We start from the raw sequence: 19804 nt of genomic DNA, 5'->3' as shown, positions 1-19804 counted from the left end.
ATCTTTGTGGGAATTCAAAGCATTGCCGAATCAGGGGAAGCTTGCGAGCCAAAGTACGGAAAGCGCAGCAGAGTTATGATTTGCCTCCTGGGTAATTGATCATGAGGCTAAGTTTGCCGCTCAGAACGCGCTAGGGATAGCTGCACATGTGGAGCCGAACCCCAAGCCCTGGATCAGCTATGGCCAGGGGGTGGTGGGATGAGATCTGGGACGGAGATGTTTCCCAGGAAGGCCCAGTGCGGACTGATGCAAAGCTAGGCCGGGAATAGACATCCAGCAGAAGCAGACCAGTGCAGACCAGTGCAGGGCTAGTCCGGACAGAGACTGGGATTAGAGGGAGCCACATGAACGGCATGGTAGGTGTGGAACCACGGCCCACTGTCTGTCAAGGAGCACGTCCTTTAGCGTTTGAGCCGGTTCGCCTTTCACCCACATGGCGAGTCCATTCGAAGGTCTGTGCGCATAGGCCATCTATGGGATACGGATACGTGATTCAGGGCTTGCAGCCTACGAATAGGAGGGCGATCCGCCGAAAGATCGACCATTGTCTGGATCGTGGCCAAGACGGGATACGTAGCTCCGTCAAGTGATTGGGACTGACGGAGTCGATCCCACAGCTGGCATCTCTAGCGTATTTCGATCTTCTCCACCTTTTATTTGCACCTGTCAAACTTCCGTCGATCAGGTACCTGGACGGGTAAAATTCTTTTCCCAAGTCCAGCTGGGAGAGGCTGAAGTACTGCAGCCATCCGCCCCGGGCCTTGTTTCATTTACAATACAATACAGAATGTCTCAAAGAGCCCACACCTTCCCGAGTCAATGATCATGATTCATGAGTAGGCTACTTGAGCTACGTGAGCTACTTGATTGACTCTTAGTCACCCGGGGCCCACTCTAAGACCCGATCCCCGTCACGAACAGAGCGTTTTCGGCATTTCCCAGAGGCGCCGGCCCTTCTGGAGGTTTCAGATTTGCCGACAGGCTACCGGAGGGCTCCGTTTGACCCTCCCGGACTTTTTGTGTAGAGCTTCGGGTTCACGCCATCCGATGTCTGAATATCATACCAGGTAGTCTCTTTCGGCCGGGCAGTCGCCGCAATATTCCCTTTCGGTCGGCTTCCGGGACTTCCTGAGGTTCCTAAGGACCCATAAAGTGAAGCAGATGGGTCCCACGAACCTATCCGTACCGCTATAGAGTATGGAGTGCGGCTCGGTCATAGTTAGGGCAAGACTCGTACCGTGATGATCATGTCTGAGTGTTCGAGCAGGAGAGTGGAAGTATGATTTCACGCTTGGGGGATCGTCAACGCAGAACTTCCCTTTTCAAATCCACCGAGACCCGAGGCTGGAGATCAAGAGATAAAAATATACAAGTCGATCGGTGGGGAAAGGGGCCAATTGATTGAGTGCAGGAGTGCTACATCAGGGGATCGGTGATACTACCTTGTGGATTTCCCAGATCATTAGCCCCTGGCCCCGGTTGAAATCTCCACCTTCCGGAGCCTGTGGCTCTTACATCTTGCCTAGAGATTCGTAGTCTCATAGTCTCATAGTTTCATAGTTTCATAGTCTCATAGTCTCATCGTCTCGTATTTGGGGGGTCGATCTTGATCGCTGCACCGGTGGTTGGGCCTACCAAAAATACAATTCAAGGGCTTTAATCTCCGCACCTGGCTCCAATAGTTTGGGTCTAAACTTCACCCCACCCCTACTAACATACTCTGCTCTTTCCAAGCTTCTATTCTATTCTTCCTTTTCAATTTTTTTTTTTCCTTTTCTACTTTTGGCTTTCTCTTTCTGTAGTCCAATGCATGTCCCGGTGACTCGCTGACTTTCATGGAGACCTGGAGCACAACGGGCTGATCCATCATGGCCCAGTCATATCACCAGCCCCAGACTGCCCTGGCGGGCTTCCTAGATTCAATGCAGCAGGACTCGAGCATGTCTGCATATTCTCTATTCGGCCCTTCCCAGTATCCAGAAAGTGTTGCGTTCTGGCATGATCCCTCCTCGGCGCCAGCCATGGCCATCTCCGCCTCGTCATATCCACCTAAGCAGCCCACGCTGCTCCAACCCATCTCGGATGCAAAGAAACATAAGCGTACTCGAAGCGGCTGCTTCACCTGTCGTGCTCGCCGGATCAAATGCGACGAAGGCCGTCCCGTCTGCGAGCGTTGCCGGAAAGGAAGTCGGGACTGTGTCTATCCCTCGCCCGCTGCTCCCTCAAAGGGCGCACGCGCTGGCGGTAAATCACGCAGTGCCCGACCGCCATCTCAGGGAAGCGATTCTTCTGGTAAATTTGAGCATGACGAAGTGAGCCCTCTGGAGCCCATTATCGACGAGGAAGAACCCGATGGTGCCGGATTTGGATCGCAGTTGTCGCCATCGAGCGGTACTGGCCCCTCGCGGCCTGATTTACTCAGGACGCAGAGTGGCCAGTCTCTGCAAAGGCCCAACATGAAGCAGTTGTCTGATGCTGGTACCTTTTCCGTGGATCCGAGCAGCTCACCTTCAACCGAAGGATCACGCTTTGAATCGACGAGCGTTCGGTCGCTCAGCATTAGCCACTCCATCAACGAATTACTCAGCACGTCCCGGCTCCCAGATGATATACGGTTCTATCTGAATTTCCATCAAGAATTCATCTCCCATGAACACTTCTTTCTCAGGTCGGGCAGCGACCGCTTCATCCATCACAGCATCATCGAACTTGCCCTGGGTTATGAGCCTTTACTGTATGCCCTGGTGGGCTTCTCGGCCTACCATCACACTTTGCAAACACCGGGAGGAAAGCTCTATACATTCCTCAAATATTATAATAAAGCCCTGGTTCTTTTGCGGAAATCACTAGGCTCTGGGGAGGAACATACCGAGGCAACATTGTGCACGGTCCTAATGTTGACAACATTTGAGGTAAGATCGCCAGCATTCTTCGTCGCGGCGGGGCTATTTGGAATATTATCTGATCATGAATCTCAACAGGAATATATCGGCGACTGGGTGAACCTCATCGACCACCACTCAGCAGCGCACGCGCTGATGCGGGAGTTACTGACTCCCGAGACTTCCAACTTGATCGAACTTCATACGAACATCTTCCTCTGGTATGCGCGGTTCGACGTGGTTGCAGGCATTGTGGCCGGCACAGAAGCGATCCTGAGCCGCGAGTGGTACATGGCGAAGGAGCAATACGACGAGGAGCAAGCCGCCCTCTACCCGGACGACCCGCACAAGCAGCTCGTGCTTGTTGCTTCAATCAACCGACGTTTCGGCCTCGACATGGCTTCACTCTACGCAAAACTGGCACGTGGCTTGATCCCTATGGACGAGTTCGCTGAGCAGAATAATAAGCTGGGGAAAACGCTGGAACGGGCGAAAGACATTTTGAGACAGTTTGACGACTCCGAATACACCGTTTACTCCTATCCGAACAAGAGGCCCCTCACGGAAGACGATGTCATTGACCCTTATATGCCTGGCGCTATACATCAGGGCCCGCTGTGGGATGCCAATTACGCTTGGATCGATCTTCTTTCCACCGATACGATGTTCAAATACCAAACCATGCTCACTTTGCAGCAGCCGCTTCTTCCGGACCTGGCCCAGCTGGCCCTTGATCAGTGTCGTTTAATTGAGACTATTGATCGCTGGCCAGATAGAGGAAATGGGCACTGCATCGGGTTCAAGAATAGCATCGGCATGGCGTCCATGTTCCTTCCCAAAGACGAGAAGCATCTGATGTGGTCCCGGCGTAAGATTGCGATGATGGAACAAAATGGGTGAGTACACTACAGCCGGACCTTTTGAATTTTCCAATAGTAACATTTCTTTTCCAATAGATACATCATCGCCCCTCGATTCCGCGACGCCCTTGCCGCCATCTGGCAACTCCCCGAAGTCCATCACTGGTGGCTCCCCAACGACGAAGGCTACACGGAGATTATTCGCGAGATCCGCTCCATGTCAGAAGAACGATTGAACCAGCCTCGCGATGAGCACCGCGAGAACGTGCGGGATATGAAAGGGCTTTTCTGGAAGTTGAGCGTCGACGACCAGGAAGACGACCAAAGCCCCGGGAGCAATAATAGCACGTTTCCTTGAAGGAAAGCCCGTTGCTCTGATACCCTGGCCATTCAGTAATTCCAAGCTGGATCAACTGCACAGCCTACTAATAGCGAACCCTTCAATCGACAGACCCTGGCTTTCATGAACCAGCACACCTCATGACTCGAGCACAGCTATACCTCCAATAATCCATTACGCCTGAGTGCGCAGTCCTTACCCGTGGACTTATTCGATTTCCAACTTCCGACCGAATGGCACGGACATACCCGTCCTAAGTCGCAACTCAACCATGCGCAGACACCGTGACATTCTAACTTCTTTCGCTATGCATCATATCCCGTTTCTACGCCTTTATCTGTCCCATTCTAATCCATCAATTCCCCCTATTTACCCGACGGCCCTCTCGGCCATGACTTTATGTGTACATCTATTATACCCTTTGCTCAAAATCTCCGACCTATCAATCACACTGCTCTGGGCCTTTCACGTCAAATACCCATGCATTCGAAGCTCTACATATGAAGCCAAAGACCCAAGACCCAATAGCATATAGACATTCTCGGATTGTGAAGTGGTCGTCTACAACCGCGATAGATAGTGTACCCGTGTACGTAGAATCAAGGCCGTTTTCATGGCAAATGTGTAATTATACATCCGTGGCCTCTTTCTCTTTCTCGAAGTTGCACCCCTGCTTCCACGGCACCTCCCCAGCCCTAACAACAGTCTCGAACCCACCAGCCAACTCACCAGCCCCAAACTCCTCCCCATTCACATCCTCGCCCCAAGGCAGTGCATCCACATCGACCTCCCACCCAAGTAAACACCTAAGAATCACCCCGGCGCCAGCCTTACTCATAACCTGGTTCATCTCCTTGCACCGCTCATCGCAAACACACTCCACACACCCCTGTGGCGAAAGACACACACAGGTCTCAATCCGTGCCACGGCACGGCGCAAAAGCAACCCGATAAACTCAAACGCCTTACTCGCAATGCCAGAACCACAGGCCCCGCCCTTCGCATCGTAAAATGTCAGCCTAGCAGGTCGTTGCCTCTTAGGTGGCTGCACAGTCCGCTCCATCTCCTCCTTCGACATCAACGCGTCATTCGCACGACGGAGTCCGCGACCAAGCTCCTTCTTGGCCACTTTACATTCCGTGCGGACGTCACCGGGCGATGATATTACGAAAGATGGCAAAAGAGATAAGACGGCATGCTCAGCAGCGTGAATAGCAGCCGCGATATTGAGACGGTGAGATTCCAGAATTGTAATTGCGCGACCAGGCACATCAAGCCACATACCCTTTGTCAGGAGGTCGATGGGTGGATTATCGACAGCGACGGCATCGAGGACGCGACCGCGCTTGTCAATTTTGAAGAATCCGTAGACCACGGCGTGGATTTGGATGGCGCCGAAGAATGCACGGCATGCGTCTTTACCGGGGCCCACTAGACGCATGGATTCGGTTTCTATGGGGTCGATATCTGTGAAGTCGCGTTGCATTGTGCTCCAGTCTACGTGGACGCGGACGACGCGGGCGAAGTATTGGGATGTATTCAGTTCTCGGACGAGGTATGTTTGGCCTTGGTGGAGGAAAATGCCACCTTCGTAGATTGTGAAGAAGGCGCGTGAGGCTTCGACTTCTTCGAGGACGACGTTGCGGTTGTTGGTTATGTCGATAACAGCGAAGTGTTGATCTTCTGTGTCGCGGATTGAGACGCAGCGGGAGGGTTGGGGTCGGAAGCGGTCGTGGCAGTGGTAGAAGCCCATGCTATCTTTTATGAGGCGGGTTGGGGCGAGGGCGAAGAGTTGTTCGGTGAAGTAGATGTGGTCTTCATCTGGGCGGATTGGTGCTTCGAATGCTGCGCATTGGACGTGGCCTTCTAGGATGAGCTCGTTGGCTAGGTCGATTTGCAGCTCGCAATTTGGTTTGGTGAATATCTCGTCTGGGTTCTTCATGTAGTGCTGGTCTGTTGGGTACCTGTCCCCAACCAAGACAGACAGAGAGTCTTTGTTGCGGCGTCCAGCCCGGCCGCTCTGTTGACGCAAGTTGGAGATCGAGAAGGGGAATCCCATAGTGATGACAGCATCCAGAGATCCAATATCAACACCGAGCTCCAAAGCATTTGTCGCGACGATTCCCATCAGCTTCCCTTCGAACATTTCTTTCTCTATCCGTCGCCGATCTTGGGGACTGTATCCACCACGATATCCCATTACCATGTTGCCAACCTCTGGACGTTCTAGACCTTTGAACTCATTTCGCACGGCCTGAAGGAGGACCTCGCATAGCTTTCTGATCCTGCAGAAAGCAATCACTCTTACTCCTCGTAAGAGTAATTGGCAGAACAAACGTGCAGTCTCAGCGACACTATCGGCACGCCCAGAAGTTGGGTCTGCAGGGTCTTTGAAGGGTGTGTTCCAGCAAATGAATTCCTTGCGACCTGATGGGGATCCGTCGAAATCAATCAGCTTTACATCTGAAATTCCAAAGATGGACTTCATATGGTTCTCTGGGTTTGCAACTGTGGCTGAGCAGGATATGAATTTGACATGCCTATTGCCCACTGCGGCGCAAATCCTGCGAAGTCTTCGCATGATAAAGGCAACGTGAGAGCCGAATAAGCCATTGTAGACATGGAGCTCATCGACGACCACGAATTTCAGATTCTTCAAAAATGTGCGCCAGGCACTTTCCTGTGGCAGAATTGTGATGTGAAGCATGTCTGGGTTGGTAAATATGATTCGCGCTTCATCTCGAATGAGGTTCCGGCTTCCCATGGGCGTGTCACCGTCAAAGGTTTCGACCATTGTATGCTGTAAGCCATCCATATACTGTAGTAAATCCATCATGCTGCGCCTCTGGTCTTGTGCCAAGGCTTTTGTGGGGAAGATGTACATTCCTCTGCTTTCATGATCCTTTTCCAGCTCGTGAAGCATCGGGACTTGATAAATTAATGACTTGCCGGAACTGGTCGAGGTCGAAACAATCACGTTATGGCCCTCATACAAATGATTGATCGCTTCTGCTTGGTGCGAATAGAGTTGGGTGATACCTTTTGTGTTGTAAAGAGCATTGACAAGATCCTGGGATAGCTGGAACGACAAATCGCCATAGATGGGAGCTTGAGCATCGAATACCCGATGTCCGTCAGGTACGATCTGGGCATGATACCAATCCATCTCACGAATCTCCGCAATGATTTCCGCAATCGATTTTCGTTCCTTGGGGATAGTTGTCGGTACTTTTACGACAGCCGGTGTATTTGTTCCACTTCCAGGGGGCGTAGGCAAAAGCATGTCCTTTTCCTGTTCCAAAACCAGCACCGGGTCGATGGCTTGGTCTTCACACCGGATCAGAAATGTGTCTATGGCATCTGAAAATTTGTTGTTGCGCTTCTCAATCAAATTCAACATCTGCTTCTGGCTGTAGACCGGCATTTTCAAATCTTCATCCTTCATGCGGCGTACAGGTTTAGATGGCTCTCCAGTTTTGGGATGCTTCACTTCTCGCTTGAGATCCCCGTCAACAAACTCGAATAGTAGAACATCCTTTCTGCATGCTGAGCGATCGCCCAAATTTGCCTGCAGCTCATCGGCCGATGTCGACAGGCTATGTCCCTTATGCAACCCATACTCAATGGTTTCTTTGTCTCCGACTGTCATAACCTCCAAGCTTGCTTCGTCCACGTATTCGAATCGCACTGCTCGGGGGACTAGGACCTTCACCCTTGCCACATCTTCGACTGTGAGTTCACGCCCTTCGCCCAGCTGAGACTGGACGGCTTTCTTTATATTCTCAAAAGTCGTCGCAAAGTGTTTTCGCGTGCAACAGAAGGTATACACGAGGTTCAGAGCTCGATGAATCTGCGCCAGTCGCTTCAACTCGTCCGGCCATGGGCTGGATGGTGTTCGCTTTTTTGGCGCTTTGGGACGATCAGTTGCACCTGCTGACTTCTTTCCCGGTCCTGAAACTTTCTTATTGCTCCGAGGTTGCTCGGGTGTCTTTTCATCCGCTGTATAGGTGAGGGAGGCGTTTGCGGTCGCGAGGGTAGGGTCAAGAGGGGACGCGTTTGAGGATGGCGTCGTCGCAGGATCAGAAGTTGAGGGATGGCCTTCATGTCTCTGTTTTCGCTTCAGTATATTTACAGCTGCGACTGAAGGTGAATCCGCCATGTCGATGACCCATCGCGGGGTTCCATTTGGCATTTGAGTCCGATGATGTCGCCGGTTGAAAGCTGGAAACGCGAAGTCACGTGTATCCATCGATATAACCCTGTTGGGAAAGTGATGTAAATCGGTTGAAATGTTCGTTGTAATAGTGAATTTGGGAATGAATTTGGGAAACTGAAGTTACTTCTAGCTCATTATAGCTCAATATACTGACCTTTCTGCCTGATTGTGAGAGTTGTACATACTGGAGTCCCTAAGAGAGATAAGGGAGGTATAACTATCGCGTAGAGGTTATCTTGATATGTACCTTTGGCATGTCAGTTGTTAGGCTAACGCCCGGCGTAGCTAATTTCATTCATTCCAGAACTATATTCAGAAATATGTCGAACACTATGTGTAAGTCTATTAGCATATCTTAAGTAACAGAACCCACTGCCTTTCTAAATTCCCATCAAATATTCCTCATTTTCCATGTACATTTTGTTGTGAAACTGGCAGTGATAAATATTGATTAGCTAGTAGGTGTTTTATCATACTTATCAAAAACGGGGAGGAATTGAATTGGAATATCTGGGTGGCTGGTTGTGGAATTTGTCTGCTAGCGGATTGGTTCCAGGCCATTACAAACAGACACCTACCTATTTTGATCGGAAGCTCACATAGGAGGAAACAGATCTAATATTGAGCGATAAGCGACGGCTAGATGAACATAGTACAATCAAGATGTTTGATGGTGTTGCTCTTTACTAGACGGCATGGCGATCGGTCGATACGCAGGCGCGTTATTGTGCGTATTGCTATGCTCCATACATCTGAGCATCTCTTAGGGAATTATTAGTCTAAACACTCACTGGGGCCCTGCTGTTCTTCAGCCTGACCAAGAAGATAATGCAAATGAGCACAAACACCTCGTTACACTCGTTCTTCTAAATCTCTTTCGGGTCAATTCTATACATGTCTTCTAAGACCTCCTTCTATTCGTTTTTAATCTGATCTGTTTTTCAAACGACTCAAAAAATACAACTAGACAGATAAGTCATCGCCACCTATTCTGTCTCGTTCAAGGTATCTCCTTGGTCAGGCTGTAGGTTCCTTAGCGCTTGTTGTGTTGTTTATTCGCTGCGGGGCCGAGCGGTGAAAGCACAAGTGACGAGTGACGAGGGCATACCCTGGCCCTGACATATTCCTCTCTTTCCATCTTCCTCCTTGACCTCTTCCAGCTGGTCTAGATCATACCAATCTTGTTTAGTCCTTACATCATATCCATCCAAAGTCTGTGGGCATCAAACAACCCCCGCAACACTAGCAATGGAGTCACCGCGCTCCGACGACGGCGGTGAGCGCCCGGTCCGCAAGCAACTCTCCAAAGCCACGATTGATTCCACCCCGCAAGATTCGACCCAGGAAAATACTAGTGGTCGCAAGCGATCCTTCGAAGAGTCCCGCGACGCCGCGGAATACCATACCGAAGACGGCCAGATCAGGAAGAAGCGATCACGAGAGGGCACTCCGAACTCGCCCGAGCAGAAGCAGGCCGGCAGCAAGGACGAAAGTGCTGGTCCCCAGGAAGTAGGCAACCCCATACCCTCCATTTCCCGCACAGTTTCCTCGAGTCCGAGGAGCAGAACATTCTTGATCACTCTAAGAAGTCTCCCGGGCCCCATCAAGCCGATGACCTCCCTGAATGCGACGGATACCCGTGGACTAAGGTCCTAGAGGAGCGCGAAATGCTCTCCGGGCGGCTTTGGCACGAGGTACTGCATCATGGCAAGCTCCTCAGATACTATGAGAACTGCTATGGGGAGTATGTAGACGGTTTCAACGCTTCGAAGCATGCGCTCAAGCTCCAGGAGAAGATAATGGACAAACGTGAGCAGTCGGCTGCCCAGCGCGAAGAGATGGCTATGTGTCGGGAGAAGGCAGCTGCCATTCATGAAAAATTCGTCCAAAACCGCGAAAAGAAGGTACAAAGGCGTGAGCATGAGCCATTGAACGAAACCGTCACCGTCAATTTCGCGGGCACCCCCTCACCCGAACACTGGGAGACTTCTGCCAGCGAGAACAATTCTGAATCTCAAGGCAACTGGGACTGGGAGTCTCAATATGAACATGAAGAAAAAATCCTTGACGAACATGGTTAACGATAAAATTTCCTAACTCCAGGATTCACCCGCGACCAAACAAACCCCCACCTCTACGACAACCGCCACGATGCCGTCCGACGATCACCCCACGCAGGTTCTTAAGAAGAAGCGGAGCCGAGAACAACTTGATTTGAACTCTTCGGTCGATTCCAAGGCCGCGGCCAAATCAGCACAGAATTCTGCTCCGGTCGAGCCTTCTGAGGAGAAGTCGACCGACGCGAAAGAGCCGGAGAAGAAGCGTCACCGGGATGGCTCGCAGGAGCAAGAGACCAAGACTGACAAAGTTAGCTCACATTGCTCTCTTCACGTGAATTTTCGATCACTGACCATTTTTCGTCTCAGGGTTTCGCGGGGAGTGCGTTTGCGACATCCTCACTTGCTGCATTCGCTGGTTCTGACAAGTCCCCCTTTGGCTCGATTGGAACATCGACACCATCTGTTTTCAAGCCCGCCGACTCTGGGATGACAAGTTTCGCTTCACCCTCTGGAGGTTCCGGCTTTGGTTCCTTTGGCGGTGGCTTCTCTGGTGTCGGTGGCGGATTCTCAGCAGCAGCAAAGACCAGTGGCCTCACCAGCTTTGCCTCTCCCAGTGCCCCTGCTACTTTTGGTGAAACCAAACCCTCGGCGCTTGGCGAGTCCAAAGCTTCAACGCTCGGTGCCGAAGATTCCAAGGATCAGGACGAGGAGAGCGACAAGGACGACGGCGAAGAGGAAGACAACAGCACTTTTGAGGCTGAGAAGACCGATGAGCGCTTCTACGAACAAACCAGTATGAAATCTCTCTTTGTTGACCCCCGAAATCACCCTCTAATCATCCGAACAGTGGAAACTGGCGAGGAAGAGGAAATTACCTACTTCTCATCCAGGTCCAAGTTGTTTCACTTCTTGGACGGCGAGTGGAAGGAGCGCGGTATTGGTACCTTCAAGCTGAACGGCCGCAAGAGCTCCACCGACCCTGAAAAGATATTCTCCCGCATGATCATGCGCGCCGACGGCAACATGCGTGTCATGCTGAACAGCTCTCTCTTCCGTGGCATGAACTACGGAGATTCCAAGAACGAATGCCCGACCACCAAGCAAATTCTCCTGGCCGGTCTTGAAAATGGCCGAACTTTTCCTCTCATGTTACGCGTAAGTCACTCGACTCGTCAATCGTTCTCCACGCAGGTTCTTAACACCCTTCACAGTTCTCCAGCGTGGAAACAGCCGAGAAGCTCTGGACGGAAATCGGAAAGTGCATCAAGAACCTACCGGGCGATGATGGAGAGGAAAGCTAGATGATACAATTTCAGTCATATGGAAGACAGTACACTGGAGGGTTCGGAGCATATGGAGTTTACGCATTCACCACGAGTGAGCGATTTCTGATTATTAGCGATGACGAATCTCGTCTGTTTGAGTAATCATACTTGATTTCGCGATCCTACTTTGACCATAATAATGAGGCTTTAGTCTTGGATGTACCAGCACCCGTTGTGGCAGCAATAACACCAGGAAATAACCACATAGCACTGGGATCATCAGAGCCGCAAATGCCGATCCCATATTGATTTGGTCTTGGTCCCTAGTGATGTGACTGCTACATCCGATGTCGGCGCTATGTGCTTACATGGAGGCGCCGTGCGCCGTGCACTTGAAAGGCTGGACAATTTCGAACTTTACATTCCTCCAACCATATGCAGTTCAAGACGTTTGATCGCTAGACCGCACGCGAGCTCAGTATTGCTATCGCTGTGGTGCCGGGACGAGGCTATGTGGATTGGAAGACGCTTAATGGGCGATCGACTCCAATATTAGCGATAGAAAGTGGCGGATCTCATTCAAAGACACCGCATGCCTAGGCACTGATCTTAGCGCTAGCAAGATACATGGCTGGGATGATGCCGGTATGAAAGTATTATCATTTTGGAAATACATTGTACATTGAGAATTTAGAAAAGGAGATAGAAACATCACGCAACTACTTTTTGACAGCAACCACAAACAGACGTGGGTAACGAAGCAAAACTCGGCCATCAACAGACACTGGATACGCCCCTTGCAGACGCTTTAAATAATCCTGCAGGAATCCCTCCTTCTCCTCCGGACCCAGGGGATCTAGATAGGGTCTTAATCCAGTGCCCTTTACCCATTCAATAACAGCTTCATGACTTTCAAGGGCGTGGTAATAGCTTGTGTGGAAGATATCCACCCGGGAGCTAACAGGCTTGAGTACATCATAGATCTCCTGCGTTGTCTGGAAAGTATCTCTGCCCACCGTTGACAACGTAGCAGCCCAGGGCCCGTTCTCAGCGGTCTCCCGCATCAAGACATGAGAGGGTTCGGAGAGGTTGTCCGGAACTTGAAGAGCGAAAACACCGCCTGTTGGTTGGGTGGCCATTAATTTCTTGACGATCTCGAAGCGCTCGTCTTTCTTGAGCCACTGGAACACGGCATTGGAGTAGAACAAGTCGACTGGGCCTGGAGGAGAATAAGACGTCAGGTCTTCCACGGCGAATTCGCGGTGTGAGAGGGTGGCTTTGGCCTTGCGGATCATGTCCGGTGAAGAGTCAATTCCCTTTAACTGGGCGTCTGGGTAGCGGGACTCGAGGACTGCGGTGGAGTTTCCTGGTCCACAGCCTAGGTCGACAATGGTCTTTGGGGACTGGAGAGTAACTCGAGCGAGTAGATCGCGAGCTGGCTGGGTGCGTTCATCTTCAAACTTGAGGTATTGCGCGGCGCTCCAGTCGTGCGCGGGAGCTCCCGTAGACATGGCTCTGCAAGTTGATAATCCTGAGAAAGCCCGTTGAGAGAACTGGAATAGTCTTCTGGAGGATTGAATATGCGACATAACGATGTGAAGGTCGCAAGTGTATGTGGGACTAGAGACCCGTTGGTATTGGAACCGACCCGCTACTTAAGTAGCGCGTCTAGGGTCGGTCATCCGATGGGCCTAGCGGGATCCCCCAACAACGCCGCCAATGTCATATAGTCCATGGATGGCATACCTCCTGGACCGGCAGATGTTCTTTCCTACATTGCACGACGGGCAATCTCAAAAAGGGCCGATTTGTCGGAAATCGGAATCTCCGACTGGTCATCGAGCATGAAGCTCAATCAAAGTGCCGATAATCGGAAGTAACCGAAGTATGGAACTTGGATTCCATCATCGGAGTTGAGCCGAATGTAGGACCAAAAGCATGCAGGCTGATGTTTCTAAGCTCTCCCATTGACCATAATCCTGTCAAACTACTCTATCTAACAGCCTCCTTACTAACTCTCCTTGCGAGTCTCAATCTTGTCACCCCGATCACTTTGGCTTTCCCAGTTGGCACGAAGCCAGGAACTAACGTCCAGGGTAGTTGGAGACGTAACGCCATGTGCTCTTTGCAAAGGCAACTTCACATTTGCTTTGCATCGTCATGATTAAAAGCTGGAAAGAACATGGCTGCGAACGCAAGTGAAAATGGACTTCTTACGTTATTTGAACGAGCAAATGCAGAGAGCATCAAACACCCTGAATGACGATAGAGACAACTATATGGAAGTCGGCGAGATTCTCTGTTCGATGGCAACCTGGGGGAAGACGCGCATGTGCGGGTCATAGGCCATCGGGCCTGGAATTCACCAATATAGAATCTTCAGTGCTTCTATCCATCGCGTCAGCTGCCAGCCTACCGATCAAAGCCCCCGGAACCAATTACGACGTTCTTGGAATCATACTTGAATTGACTTCGGTTATGATTCGCTTCTCAGGCATTGATAAGGATGTATACAGGTATCCGTTGCAAGTGAACATGAGATATAGATATTCTGGAGGTAATTGGCTGGCATTCGACTCCAACAAGACTGGCCGAGGGACTTCCTCAGCCCCGGAGAGTACAAGATACCGCTCGTACTCTAACTAATGAAACAGAGACATCCAATCGAGATATAGAAGATGAAAAGAGGGTACACAGCAATGCCCACCCGGTTCCGAACAATCCCCGAGCCGCCCAAGATGCTGACACCTGCAGCCAACGACCATGCCACTAGGACAAGATAGACTGGTATTCTGGCGATTGTGGGAAGACCGACTGCGCTGAGAAGCGCAGCGATCACGAGTGGGAAGAGCGTGTAACCGATAATGCAGATCGACTGGAAGAAGGAGCTAGAGAGGGGTAATTTTAGTATAGCAATGCCAAGTACGGATTGAGAGACTTACATCTTGCCACCAAGAAGCTTGATCTGAAGAGTAACAGCCGCCTCTCCGATCCAAACAATACAGAAGACACCGGAGAAGACAAGCGATGACTGGTCTCCGTGAGCCATAGACAGGAACAAGCTCAGAACCAAACAGAAGATAAGTGGGCCCCTACGCCATTGTTAGTCCACAAACTAAGACCAGCTCCCAACGGCAGTAACATACCAAAGATCCCAATCGCGCAATCCCTCACTCATACCACCCTGCAGGACCACGTCGGCATCCGGCCAGCGACCTACGAACCCGCGCAGGTTGCGACCAAATCCAGTGGCCTCGCCTCTCTCGGCATCACTGATACCACCTCCACCGCGCTGCAAGATACCGCCCAGCAGATACTTGGGGTACAGCACCTGGCGCATCTTCTCCCACACGGCGATCAGGTCGCGCGACAGGGTCGCCCAGACGGTCTCATCGATGGTGTTTTGAGTGGAGCGGCGGTCTTCGCCAGGGATAGAGGAGGTCAGGTAGTTTCCATATCCGGAGCCGCGGCCTCTGGAGTTGGAGTCTTCAATGTTGCCTCGTAGAGGGGCTGTGTCGGAGGTGTCGTGCAGGGGGTCATCGGCTTCAATGTCTATCAGGTGAGTGGCTTGTTAGCAAGAAAGAGCCAAGACAAGCGACGGCGTTTATTAGAATTGTAGGGGAAACGGACCATGGTCGGCATCGATCAGGTCATCGTCCAGGAGCGACTCGTCGTCATGCAGGTCGATCTGGTGGCCGTGTTGTACGTTCGCCATGGTTTGGGAACTGTTCTTTGTTTGTTGACGCGAAATGAAAACGGGTTTACCGCAGGAGCATCGCCTCTTGAGGGAGGAGCAGAGTCACAACACCCAGAATATTGGAAGGAGGTTGAAGCAGTTGTTGATCAAGCTGTCCCGGAACGGCTAAGGCTAGAGTGGCACTTCGCATTGCGTGGGTCACCGCCTACCGTGAACCAGCTGTCTCATCCTTGAATGTTCATTGTTTAGATTCTAACACGATTCAATTATCAACTCAAGTTATCAATCTAACAATCTGGTGCCATAATGTGCAATGTCTAAACGGCTTCAGAACCCTCCACAAATGGTGCCTCCTCTTGGTACACATCATACTTAAACTTGCTGCCTGGATGGTCATCTCTAAGCTCCTTTTGGCCCTTCCCATACACCTTCTCCCGGAGAGCAAGCGGCTCATCCGATCGGTTCGAAGGCTCCGGGTAAAGCCCGCGCTTCCTCAACTCGGGAAGAACCAGGTCAATTAAATCCTCAAAGGTCCCTGGCGTGGTCACATAGCCAATATTGAATCCATCGAGATCCGCCTCGCGGATCCAGCGCTCCATCTCGTCGGCAACAGTAGCAGGGCTTCCAATGGCAACGGGTCCAAGACCGCCAATGGCGGCCTTTTCAGCCACAATCCGGGGCGTCCATTTGGGGACATCTTTGCTGGTCTTCAGCAAGGAGTCTAGGAGACTGGTCACCTTCCCGGCCTCTAGGGAATCGGCAGCCGTGATCTCTTGATCCAGTGGGATCTTTGAGATATCAATGCCCGTCCATCCACTAAATAGAACCAGACCACCGATCACGGATGCATATTTCTTGAGCTCCTCGTACTTCTCCCAAGCTTCCTCGTCGGTTCTACCCACGATGGGTGTGAATGTGCCGAAGAACTTGATAGACTGCGGGTCACGACCGAGCTCTGCAGCCTGCTTGCGGATACTCTGGACCTTGGGTCGCAAGACCTCCGGAGAATGAGAGGAGACGAAGATAGCCTCCGCGTGGGTTGATGCAAAGGTTGATCCTGCCGGGGATGTTCCTGCTTGGAACAGGAACGGTGTTCTCTGGGGCGAAGGGTCGACGATGTGGCGTGTGTTCAGGGAGTAAAATTCTCCCTTGTGGTTGATCTGGCGAACCTTGTCTGGATCAATGTACGAGTCGGCCTCGGGGTTGGGGGAGAGCGCATCTGACGCCCAAGAGCCTTCCCAGAGCCTTTAAGCGGTTAGTAGTGATTTCCGTACCGGGGATTCAGACACGAACTTGTAGAGCACGCGTAGATACTCGTCTGCTTGACGATATCGCTGGTCATGCTCGATGGGAGTGTCCAGGCCAATGGCTTTGAAGGCCGCCTTCTTGTACGAAGTAACAATGTTCCAGCCCACACGGCCATTGGTCAAGTGGTCCAGTGTAGAGAACCGCTTTGCGAGCAGGAAGGGCTGTTCGAACGATGTCGATGCTGTGATGCCGAAAGCAAGGTTCTTGGTTACTGCAGCCATTGCGCTAATGGGCTTTCCGAGAGTCAGTACCGCTTCAATTGCAAGACTATACACTTACGATGGTTGGGTCTGTCACAGGCCATTGCGCTGCCCGTCGAATACACTCGTCGAGCTTGCCCTCGTAGGTGTCGTGGCCTCCCGTTGTGTCTGCCAGGAACAGCGCATTAATGTCCCCTCGCTCCAGCAGTTTTGCGAGATCAATCCAGTAATCGAGTTTGCGCTTGGTCGCCGACTTGTCTTTCGGATTCTATGCGTGTCAGTGCGAGTGGTCCCAAATGTAAGAGCTTGAACACACCTTCCACTGCCCAGGTGACAGATGCCCGACTGTTGACATATCAAATGCATTGATCAAGATGTGCTTCTTGCCGTTGGCAGAGCCATTTTGGCCACTGGTTGGATGGATATCACCCATTTCTACGGTTTCAATTGCTTTGCGTTCTAGAGCTTCAGAGCTTGCAACTCCACCTCTGAGACTGACGGCCGCATATAAGAACTTGAAAATCTTAAAACAAGTGCACTCCCCGCACCTCGATTCCTCCGAATCTTCCCATCAAATGCGCATCTTGCGCCATCAAGTGTGACAAAGCAGTCGGCAAAATACCGAGAGCTACAGCTATCGGGGTCGAGCTTCCTCGTCGGTGGCGCATGGTAGTAGCATTCGCAATAAGCCCCACTGAAAGCGCAACCTCTCTGCTCACTGCAGCAGTCTCCAATTAGGAGAAGTCATCGGCGCGATGTCCGTTGACATAAGTCCGGACGTATGAAATGAGGGGAAGATGCAGATATTCATCTCATCATGCCGGACAAGATGGCGTGACCGCACCCCTGTCAACACAACCATCAATTATTCAGTGGACCAGTGGTTATATACGCCTTATCTTAGGGGAAACTATCCACAAGCGAGTTTGAGAGGAGGTGGCCATGATAGCTTGTTGTGGAAACTTCAAAATATTGCGCTAAAGTATATGTCTCGGTATATAACAGCCTGGCAACGCAGTTGAGGTAACAATAAGCCACCCACGATAGGTAAACGCAGGCACACTAGTTGTGAATATCCTTTCCAATTACACTCTCCTGCTGGGGTCCAGATTCCAGGTTACTCGAGTCATCGGCACTGTCATGGCCAGGCAGGCAGCCGTTTCTGGCTTCAAGTTTCCTAGCAAAAAAGTTAGAATCTTATCAGTCTACCGAACAGTTGCTTAACCACTCACTCTTGCCTTGAAATAAAATGCTGTACTACATGCGACAAAATAATCAGGCAAATCGCATTCCCAAGAACAAAGGAATACCCTTTTGTAAACCGCGGTCCTTCAACAGTCTTAAAAACCAGCAACGGCGTCCAAGCAGTTGTAGATTGGGAAATCATGTTGACAATAACCAGTGTCACCGCACGCTCTGTCGGGGAAGCACGTAGCTGGCTATTAATCCAGCCATAGAGCACGCTAGACATGGCAACGGCCGAATAGGTTGTCATAAAAGCAAACCAGAGCGCCGACTCCGGCACATTCCAAATAACGAGGATCGTGCAACCGATAATATTCCATACATGGGCAACAGTAATTGCCCATGCGGGACCGAGTAATAGATCAGACGAAAAGCACACCAAAAGCGTGTAAAAGATTCCAAGGCCCGGAGAGGCAGCGGCGAGTTCATTCAATCGGCTGGTCGAGAAGCGGTTGAGACTCTTTAACCATAGTTGGTAGCCGCCGGTCGTGGTGTTGACACTGCCGTTCCAGAAGAGAATGTCCAGCCAGAGTAACGCCCAGAATTTCCAATTGCGCCCGACTTTGAGAACAGTCTGCCATGTAAGTGGCGACTCCTCGACCTTGTGTGAAGCGCGCTGCAGCCGAGACTTGGCGAGCGCGATGTCTTTGTCTTTTAAGAAGAATTTGTTGGGCTTGTCTGGTGTTCCTGGAAGAAGGAAGTAGCCCATAATTGCCACGGGTATGGTGATGACGGCGCAGATAATGTACATCCATCTCCAGCCGGAGAGTCCGTTGACGCCGTCCAGGCTACTTGATGTACCTGCTTGAATGAGGCTTGCGGTGAGAGTTCCTAATGTGAGACCGACATAGAACAGCCCTCCTCGTCGGGAGATCTCATCGCTTCGATACCAGGAGCCTGAGACTTTTAGATAGGTGCATCTTAGGCGCTTAAAGGAGACATACCGAAAATGTAGTGCATTCCGGGATAGTACGCCGCCTGAATCAAGTTAGGGCTCCATTCTTAATCGCAGATCAGCAAGACTGACCTCAAACCATCCAACTAGGAAGCGATAGGCTGCTAATTCAGCATATGAATTTGCTCGGTATTGTACTAATGTGAAGATACCCCATGCAATATCCATGAACGGAATGATCCAGTGCATCGGGAGTTTGGTGAAGAGATAGGCGAAGGGTAACTGGCCCACCACAGCGCCAATAGTGTAAATCGTCTGCAGTTGTACGAGCTCATTGCCATGAAGACCCAGATCTTCCTTGAGACCAGAGACGTATGCATTATCTAGGGAATTTGTCAATACTCGGCGTTTTTCTGGGATCCCAGACGCGCTTACTGATATTCGCCTGGTCGATGTACTTGGTCCAGTAGGCCAAAAAAGCATACGGCACAATCAATAAGTCAAGCTTGAGGATGAGCTTTCTCTCCTCTTTAGTGTCTTGGTCTGCGAACCATTGCACATAGTACCATTTCCGTCGTTGCTGGGGGACGGACATTGTTAGTGCGTTTTCTCTCCAGCTGAAGAGAGATTGAGATCGGAAAGTATGAAGAGTTCAAGGAGGTTCACACAATTAAACATTCGCGACTGCTCTCACTTTCACTTTCTAGTAAGGTCAGGCAAGGATGGAAGATGCCACTGCAGATGGCAATTGCGTGACGAGTACCTCGGCGATGCCCCGAGGTACCCCAAGCACCTGCGGCCAAAGCTCCCATGCAGCGTATTCTGAGACTAGCAAA

General features: G+C 51.1%; 8 protein-coding genes across 8 annotated transcripts; 3 read left to right on the top strand and 5 right to left on the bottom strand.

The window, feature by feature from the left end:
* Nucleotides 1-1868: 1868 nt before the first annotated feature.
* Nucleotides 1869-4100, top strand: N7443_004992 (Zn(II)2Cys6 transcription factor; the record flags this gene model as incomplete). The annotated part of the gene is made up of 3 exons (XM_056885048.1): nucleotides 1869-2912; nucleotides 2982-3778; nucleotides 3839-4100. 3 exons carry the CDS (start codon nucleotides 1869-1871, stop codon nucleotides 4098-4100), a joined length of 2103 nt encoding a protein of 700 aa, XP_056743326.1.
* Nucleotides 4101-4710: 610 nt separating this feature from the next.
* Nucleotides 4711-8241, bottom strand: N7443_004991 (ATP-dependent 3'-5' DNA helicase; the record flags this gene model as incomplete). The annotated part of the gene is made up of 1 exon (XM_056885047.1): nucleotides 4711-8241. The coding sequence occupies one exon, from the start codon at nucleotides 8239-8241 to the stop codon at nucleotides 4711-4713; it is 3531 nt and encodes a 1176-aa protein (XP_056743325.1).
* Nucleotides 8242-9546: 1305 nt separating this feature from the next.
* Nucleotides 9547-10379, top strand: N7443_004990 (Tetracycline resistance protein TetA/multidrug resistance protein MdtG; the record flags this gene model as incomplete). Its single annotated transcript, XM_056885046.1, has 2 exons — nucleotides 9547-9807; nucleotides 9852-10379. The coding sequence occupies 2 exons, from the start codon at nucleotides 9547-9549 to the stop codon at nucleotides 10377-10379; spliced, it is 789 nt and encodes a 262-aa protein (XP_056743324.1).
* A 70-nt stretch (nucleotides 10380-10449) lies between these two features.
* N7443_004989 (uncharacterized protein) lies at nucleotides 10450-11659 on the top strand (the record flags this gene model as incomplete). The annotated part of the gene is made up of 3 exons (XM_056885045.1): nucleotides 10450-10665; nucleotides 10725-11513; nucleotides 11570-11659. The coding sequence occupies 3 exons, from the start codon at nucleotides 10450-10452 to the stop codon at nucleotides 11657-11659; spliced, it is 1095 nt and encodes a 364-aa protein (XP_056743323.1).
* A 683-nt stretch (nucleotides 11660-12342) lies between these two features.
* N7443_004988 (uncharacterized protein) lies at nucleotides 12343-13134 on the bottom strand (the record flags this gene model as incomplete). Its single annotated transcript, XM_056885044.1, has 1 exon — nucleotides 12343-13134. The coding sequence occupies one exon, from the start codon at nucleotides 13132-13134 to the stop codon at nucleotides 12343-12345; it is 792 nt and encodes a 263-aa protein (XP_056743322.1).
* Nucleotides 13135-14261: 1127 nt separating this feature from the next.
* On the bottom strand, nucleotides 14262-15338 carry N7443_004987 (Yip1 domain protein; the record flags this gene model as incomplete). Its single annotated transcript, XM_056885043.1, has 4 exons — nucleotides 14262-14511; nucleotides 14566-14715; nucleotides 14770-15175; nucleotides 15254-15338. 4 exons carry the CDS (start codon nucleotides 15336-15338, stop codon nucleotides 14262-14264), a joined length of 891 nt encoding a protein of 296 aa, XP_056743321.1.
* Nucleotides 15339-15637: 299 nt separating this feature from the next.
* Nucleotides 15638-17261, bottom strand: N7443_004986 (xenobiotic compound monooxygenase, DszA family; the record flags this gene model as incomplete). The annotated part of the gene is made up of 4 exons (XM_056885042.1): nucleotides 15638-16565; nucleotides 16614-16861; nucleotides 16908-17096; nucleotides 17145-17261. 4 exons carry the CDS (start codon nucleotides 17259-17261, stop codon nucleotides 15638-15640), a joined length of 1482 nt encoding a protein of 493 aa, XP_056743320.1.
* A 629-nt stretch (nucleotides 17262-17890) lies between these two features.
* Nucleotides 17891-19584, bottom strand: N7443_004985 (uncharacterized protein; the record flags this gene model as incomplete). Its single annotated transcript, XM_056885041.1, has 5 exons — nucleotides 17891-18005; nucleotides 18061-18970; nucleotides 19018-19051; nucleotides 19101-19351; nucleotides 19404-19584. Coding segments are annotated over 5 exons (1491 nt in total), but the record flags the coding sequence as incomplete, so codon positions are not given.
* Nucleotides 19585-19804: the final 220 nt, after the last annotated feature.

The sequence above is a fragment of the Penicillium atrosanguineum genome, assembly GCF_028827265.1.
Source record: "Penicillium atrosanguineum strain IBT 20685 chromosome Unknown utg000003l_segment0_segment0, whole genome shotgun sequence".
Classification (NCBI taxonomy): Eukaryota; Fungi; Ascomycota; class Eurotiomycetes; order Eurotiales; family Aspergillaceae; genus Penicillium; species Penicillium atrosanguineum.
Note: the sequence above shows the minus strand (reverse complement) of the source record. Positions and strands in the feature narration are given on the sequence as shown.